The 7,964-nt window shown below is 42.0% G+C and overlaps 1 protein-coding gene across 1 annotated transcript; it reads left to right on the top strand.

Annotated features, from left to right (window-relative positions):
• The first annotated feature begins 322 nt into the window (after window positions 1-322).
• Window positions 323-4,959, top strand: LOC149947940 (protein Wnt-1-like). Its single transcript, XM_090171927.1, has 4 exons — window positions 323-605; window positions 3,362-3,475; window positions 3,587-3,741; window positions 4,468-4,959. The coding sequence occupies exons 1-4, from the start codon at window positions 341-343 to the stop codon at window positions 4,957-4,959; spliced, it is 1,026 nt and encodes a 341-aa protein (XP_090028053.1). The 5' UTR covers window positions 323-340.
• Window positions 4,960-7,964: the final 3,005 nt, after the last annotated feature.

Raw genomic sequence — 7,964 nt, 5'->3', positions numbered from 1 at the left:
ATGAATACATTTTTATATTTCTTTTTTAACAAATAAGTCTAAATAAAAGATTTGATTAAATTTCTAACATCAAATACATTATCATTACGAAACTGTCTAGTAAGAATGTTGAGATTTTAGGGAGAACATATATTCCACGAAAGGTTTACGTATAGAAATGTGAAATTTGTTCTTGTCCATTTGCAGGGGAATCGCTCACTCTGGCGAGCCCAATAATCTGGTGCTTTCTTCGGCGGATCACTTTAGCGGTCACTCCAACCTTTACGTTCCTGATTTCCGACCGGAAGCGTCGAACAGAGCCAGCAATAACAATCCGCAAACGTTCCAGTTTCAGCAACAAATGCAGTTGCAGTTCCAGCAGTCGCAACAACGGCAACAGTCAAATTCCATCACGGCCAGCCGCGACTACATGGGCATTAACGTTCCTCTTCGACGCAAACAGAGAAGGTTGGTGAAGGCCAATCCCGGTTCCTTAATAGCGATCGCCAAAGGTCTGCGCTTGGCCATCAGCGAGTGCAAGTATCAATTCAGAAATCGAAAATGGAACTGTCCTACGTTGGACTACTCCAGAGGAAAGTCCATTTTTGGAAAGATAGTTCATAAAGGTGAGAAACAACATTTTACAACGATATCGCGCATCCAAATTCATTTCAAATTTTGCAAGAGTTGGCTTACTTTAAAAATATAAAATTTTACTTAACACCCTTACGAATATTACTCGACCCAATGTCCAAATTTTGAATACAATTCTGTTTGGATTAAATAATTTTGATCAAAACATAATACAGTTTAATTTCCTACACTTTGGATTGTAATTTTGAATCGAAGTCGAAATTAGATCTGCCAAATTTTGGATATAATTTTGGAATAAAATTTGATCTACCATTTTCGTGAATTTAGGCTAGTTTATAAGAATAAAAGAATTTAAACTTCATCTTTTAGATATTGGTTGACAGCGTGATCGGTGTCTTAGATTTGTTTTAGAATGTCCTAATGTTTGTATTACATCGAAACCTTCTGACGCTCACGATTATAAAATTGTAAAAATTGCATCACCTTTTTTATTTAAAGTAATTTTTCTAAGCTAAAGGTCTTAAACGAGATAATTTCGCAGTTCTTTGTCGCGTCGATTTATTTACGAATTGAACAAGTTGGCAAGCCAAAATATACCTCTCCTCGGAAGAGTTTTTAATTTTCAGTGAAGCGTAACTGTATCCGTGGTTCTGCGGTAGAACGCTCACCTGTCGTGCAAGAGGGCTCGGGTTCGAATCCCGGCCGATTAAAAAATTATACTACACCCAATGACAAAAAGAGGGCGCTTTTGGAAAAACCTTTTCCCTTATTCTAAGAAACTGCGTACGCAGTGATTACCCTTTGCCCCGAAAATGCGAACGCGTTCGCAGGCCTGACAGACAGACCCACAGACAGACAGACAGACACGGTGGTTGTATAACCCCTCCTAGGGTACAAAGTCCCCTCGGAGAGGTAAAAATGACGAGAAAGACCTCTTAGTCATTTTATTATTTTTCCCGCCAGGCGGACGAGAGTACAAATCGTTGGAGTTCGTGAAATAATTGGAGGATATGACGTGATAGCTTCGAACAAAATCCTCGAATCTAGTCACATTGTGAAATTTACACCTTCAACTATAATTCTCGTCCCTTTTGTTCCGTTTCCCTCGAAGCGCCACCTTAAACACGAAAGGCAAATATAATAACAAAAAACTTCCACGAATCGTTATGGGTTAAGTTCTCACGCTATTTCCAATTACTTCCGTTCGAGATTTCTCTCACCGTGAAGAATGGAAACGGAGAAAATCTATTACGAACGGCGGAGCTTTCGCTCGGGTAATCTCCCTTTATTACCCTTCAAACTTGGAAAAACCGGCGAGCGTGGAAAATTTCAACGGCGCTGCGGCTAAAACGCGTAGGTGGTTTTATGCAGAACTATATTTAATTTACTTCACGCGCGTGCAACCCGTATTTAAGGCCATTAGCTTGTCAAGAGACGTTTACGTTAATAACGGGGATCGGCCTGGCCAGACGCGTTTCGTCTTCGGAAAGGTATTTAATAATAATGATAAAGGCAGGTGTGGTACGCGTTATACCTTTTCTTCCCTCTCCGCGCGCGGGTACGCGTAATGGTTGGTGGCGTTTCTCGGCCGGACATGTTGAGATGACGTAATTAGCGCTTTTCAATTACGAGTTAGCCACCTTTAAAGCATTCGCTCTCGCGTTAGACACGGCGAATCGCCCTTTTTTTCCAGACCAGGATTTACTTTTAAAACAAATACGAGCTACGATACGGATAATTAAAATTTGTTTCGTTGAATCGAACAAAATGAATCAAAAACAAAACATATATATACCCGAGAAAACTGTATCGTAAATCATATTTCCTTATTTCAGTGATCACAGCTGCTTACACGAAAACGAAACCCGTGAATTGATACCACGTTTTTGTAGGCCCTAAAACAATATTTTACAGACGAGCATTTTGCGATTTTAAACTATTTGAAACGCGTACTTAGGACACGCAGGTCCAGTAAATTAGACTCTTTAAAACGTGGCCATGCGTATAATATAGAGCGATTCAACAAAATTGTCTAAACTCCCCGCGGCTCTAGCGTTAAGACGCGGTTAGCTGAAATAAAACACATGCCATATACTCCTAAATTTGTCCTAAGATATAATAAATCCTAGAAAATGTTTTGACCTTAATTGTTACGAGCACGGCCATCCTGGGTTTCTGACAATGTCCCCAGAGAAAATAGAATTGCTTACAAAACAGGGTTCATAGACTTTCTATAATGCGGATAAGAAATCTTCGCCGAGAAAATACATTAAGATAAGCGAGGTCTCTCCCCTAGTGGTCTTAAGACTGTCCGACACATCTAAAACCCATAAACATTTATCTTTTTACAAAATGTCTTTCTAATCTAAAGTTCTGGGCGCGTATCTATATATCTCATTGACTCACTAGCGACGGTCTACCGGCGCGTTCGCTCAAAACGGTTCCGCGTATCAAAAACTACTGTTTATAATTTAGATGACCAATATTTAAAACGTATACCGGTAATATTTTAAAATGTTTTAATATTTAACGGAAGAGTCGTTCCATTAAGTTTTCTTTCACATACCTATAAGCAGTTATTGTTTAGCTTCCATCAATACTCGTGGTGGAAGCTATAGACTTTCCCTGCTAAGGTTAAACTCCCTGAGCGAGCTGGATAACCACGTTTTAAAATGTGATATTAAAATAATATCACGCCATTCAACATTTTCAAAATTTGAAATGAAAAATTTGTCGCGTTAAGATAGAAATGAAAGTGATTGACCATATTTTGTTTTTACGAACGCAGCTTGTCGAGAAGCGTCTTTCGTGTACGCCATCACGAGCGCCGGAGTAGCGCACGCGGTTTCCAGAGCTTGCAGCGAAGGCATTATAGACACTTGCACCTGCGACTACAGGGGAACTGGAGGGGCAAACGTCGCCGGCGGCGTCCGACGGAGCAGCTCCACAACGGGAGCGCCTTCGGCGGTGGCTTCCAAGGTGGCCCCGATGATATCCAGCCACGGAATGTCCGGATCGGCTCACGCGGACGTGGATTGGGAATGGGGAGGCTGCAGCGACAACGCCGAATTCGGATACAAATTCTCTCGCTCCTTCGTGGACGCCGCCGAAAGAGGAAGAGACATCCGTTTCATCATCAACCTTCACAACAACGAAGCCGGGAGAATGGTAAACCCTCGTTGCTTTTTTTCCCCAAGACTCTAATCGCGTTTGTTAATATCAGAAGTTTGTCGACCTAGGATATTCAACTGTCATTTGATCGTGGACGAACCAAAGCCTACGCGATTTATCATTCGAAGAGCCATCCGTTGCAATTACTAAGGCCAGGCGCTCACAGCTCTTCGTACCTTTCACAAGCCTTGGCTTCGTAACAGAAACAATGCCTTGTGGAAGGCAGGACGGATACGAAACGGAGAGCCAGTAGGCGCCTAGCTTTAGAAGCCAAATTTTAGTTAAAAATCCACTCTTTACGATGGTGCTACCGGTCGGGCAATGTTGAGAGCAAATGTTTGTGGGAAACTTATGATATCCCATTAAAATTTAAGATAAACATAAAATAGACAGTTAAAGTCTGGATGACTACTTAGCTGTAAACGTTTTATCAGTGACCTTTAAATTATAGCTATTAAACAAAGGGAGATAAACGAATTAACTTGGTCGTAATCGTCAGGCAGGTATGGCACTTTATTAACCCAAATATTTACATATTTTTAAGATTTATATGGAACGGAATACTCGTGTTCGATAAACGTCTTAGAAAGTTGAATATTCTTACCTTGATTTCGAGAAAAATGTCTCCAACCTTAATTGGAACCCTTGACGTTAAAAGAATTTGTAGATGTTTCGAAGTTTATAATACGTATATATTTACATATATCTCTTTTTGATGAATAGCACGTTTCTTCGGAGCTTCGGCGCGAGTGCAAGTGCCACGGAATGTCTGGATCGTGTACGGTCAAGACGTGTTGGATGAGACTGGCGTCCTTCCGCGAGGTTGGAAACAACCTGAAGGAACGATTCGATGGCGCGTCTCGGGTTCAAATGACGAATCAGGGCAGCTTCCGTCGCTTCCGCCGGAAGTTTCGTTTTCAGCTAAAGCCGTATCACCCGGAGCACAAAGCTCCCTCGAGGAAAGACCTGGTGTACTTCGAAAACTCTCCAGACTTTTGCGTGCCCAATCCTAAATTGGGAGTGACGGGCACGATTGGGCGACAGTGCAACGAGTCGTCGATCGGCGTCGACGGGTGCGACCTCATGTGTTGCGGTCGGGGCTACAGGACAGAAGTGCGCGAAGAAATTGAAAGATGCAGTTGCACTTTCCATTGGTGTTGTCAGGTCAAGTGCAAAACTTGCAAGATTAAAAGAACGATCAACACGTGCTTATAAAGCGTGTAACATTTCGTAAAACATTCGCTTTTAAGAGCGCGTCGTACAAACTACATTCCCGCGACTCTTAAATGAGCACAAAGCAGTATTGTGGTGAGGTTGAATTAAACGTTACGCGCTCTTTTTTCGAGTTATTTTAACGTTAAGTCAAGATAAATTTGTTGTAAGTAGCTTATCAAAGACGGCAAAATCATTTACGTTTAAAAAATATTAATTGCTTCAGAGTTTTTGCATCGAACCAGCGTAAATTATTGCCTTTATGTTTTTATAAGTAGTATGTATTATTTTGTGAATATCACGCTGAATAGCACCACCTACGTTATAAGTTGCGGATACATTTAAGCGCGTTTTCCGTGTAGCATCATGTAAAAGCAATTGAATTATGAAATATATAGTTTCTCGTCTGACGTGATGTATTTAAACTTCACCTGCCAATACGAATTACATTCACCAAGTTTTAAATGTAACTTTTGCGTGACGAACACTTGAACTTAAATATATATCAATGCTAAGTATATAGGGGATATTTTAATAATTTATTACGTAACTTTTTAATGTATTTTAACGGTATTATATATGTAAATACATATTTTAGGTTATCGTGAATCGTTATTTTTTCCACTTTTTTTAATTATCCAATACAGCGAGTCAAAAACTGAAAAGCGTTCTTGACTATTTATTTGCCATAAACAACAAGCTGCGGAATTAAAGAGCGCCACTTTGTTTTTAGCGACATTAGAGATGGCTCTTTGCGAGAGTTTACTCTCATCAATATTTTTAAATTATTTGTCTCTTAATCTGTTAAGTATTACCATGGTGATATTACGCAATAAACATTAACCCACCAAAAAATAAAGCGTCGTAATTTCTAATTAATTTTGCGTACCGGTATTTCCCCCACTATCAGATCTGAAGCTAGCTCAGCACCCCGCGGAAACTCCTCGACGTATACTCGCCTCGCTTTCGGAGATAAATCTTCGTCCCGGCGCGGCGTATATATTGTAGCCGTTTGGAAGTTGCGGCGGCTGAAAGCGCGTAAATTCGTATGATGGTTTGAAAGACAGGCCAAATTAGAAAACGAGTTTGGCGAGCCTAAGATGACACTCAACTACACATGGCCGCTCGCTGTCTGGCTGGAATAACGTTTATAGGTACGAGGGCCCCCCACAAAGACACGTACGTATAAAGAACTGATATAGACTGGTACGGATTAGGGTGGAAGCTCGTTTCAACGGATTGATACGTTACGTAACGTTTTTAAGAAGTTATTTTGTATCCGATCGCCAATTCAGACGTCATTCAAATACACTCGTGACAACCGTTACCTATCAACTAACGCGTTTCTGGTCTATGACGTTGACGACGAATCGCGTTGAAGATAAATGGACGAAAACCTCAGCCACGGCCTTTAGGCCGACGACAATACATCACCAAAGAAGGAAGAAACCCCATTCGAATAGCCTAAAATAAGCCCCGCGCTACGAGCTGCAGGTATTACGGCGCGGAGTTTTAACAGCGGGACATTTGCCGCGCTCGAGTTGAATGAAAAATAGACACGTTTTACGCCGAAAGACGTCCCGTCGGGATCTTCAATTCTTGTCCAGCGAGTAAGCAATGATTAGACTTAGGTTACATCTGCTTCAAAGTAATATATTCCGCGGCGACGACCCAAAGAAATATACCGATAGGGTCATCCCCGGGGAACATTCCTAAAACATTACACGCCCGACAGTCTACAAGATAGACTAGCACTAACGTTAAGTCTTCAGTTTTTATAAGCCAACAAATTAAAACTTCTATACGAGACTTACTAATTCGATCCTTTTGTTTTATTTCCTAAATGCCACTCCTTGATATTTATTAAATCAACCACGTTCATTTTTGGATAAATTTTCGTTCATCGAAACTTAGATATGATTTTGACTAATTCAGTCCGAATAAGCGACCGGTAATAAACCAACTCGCTAGAGTGAGTTTATTAGAGTAATCAACTCTAGCAATCGCGGCGTCAAAGACTCGGTCCGGGATCGAGTAGGCAAACGCTTAGAGGACGCACCCCGCGACAACCTGTGAGGTCCGGTGGACAGCCCCCTCTTCGAGGTAACACGCTCGGTACAGGCCCTGCTAGCGAATATACCTTCGAAGGCTGGCTCAAGTAGCTGGATGCTTGTCAACATAAGTTTAATGATGACTAGTAAGGATAAAAAGACACGGGAGATATATACAGCCGTCTCTCTCCGCAGACCGAAATTCCCCTAGGTGGGCCACCGCGCAAAAGACAGGAAAAATGGCAACAAGGTCGGGAGGAAAAAAGGCAAAACGCGTTATCTCGGACAGCCTACTGTAGGTGACCTTTCTGAAGCGAAGTTTCAGTGGCTTGCCAACGCGCGGGGAAAGCCCTCTAGCAAATGGGAATAATATATAAACCGAGCGTTTGTAAGTGATCATTCACCAAGTGGGTAATAAATAGAGCTGACACAATTGACGCGAGTATTTGGCGATCCGGGACGGCGTTCTCGCTGCGTGGCTCCCGGAAAGGGGAAGAGCGAACCCATTTCTCAATGTCCTTTCTTCGAGGCCAGCCCGACCGAAAAGGGAGCCCTAATAACGTCTCGTTTGTAAGAGGGTGTAAGCGTCAGAAAGCTGGAAGCCTATTATTACTGGATCGTTTGACTTATTACTTAAAGGTTTTCGTCGGCCATTGTCGCGCGAAGCCCCCCTCCCCCCGTACGTAAGGCGGTCCAAAGAGCGGGGTAATAAGTAGCTAGTTAAACGCATTGACGGATTGACATCTCAAATGACACCGACCTAGTGCGTGAAAAATATTTCACTTTCTTCTTAGTCTTGGTTTCCACTAGGGCGCGTAACGGCGCGTCACTCAACTTTGGGACGTACAAACGTTTGGACGCGCAAAAAATGCATTATGACGCGCTCTAGTGGAAACCAAGTATTAAACGTTATTTCGACGGTTTTTTGTCATTCGCTTTCCAACGTCTATTGCTTTG

Source organism: Leiobunum rupestre, chromosome 4, assembly GCF_980474605.1.
Source record: "Leiobunum rupestre chromosome 4, qqLeiRupe1.1.hap1, whole genome shotgun sequence".
In the NCBI taxonomy this organism is placed as follows: Eukaryota; Metazoa; Arthropoda; class Arachnida; order Opiliones; family Sclerosomatidae; genus Leiobunum; species Leiobunum rupestre.
This window is presented reverse-complemented; position numbering and strand designations above follow the sequence as displayed.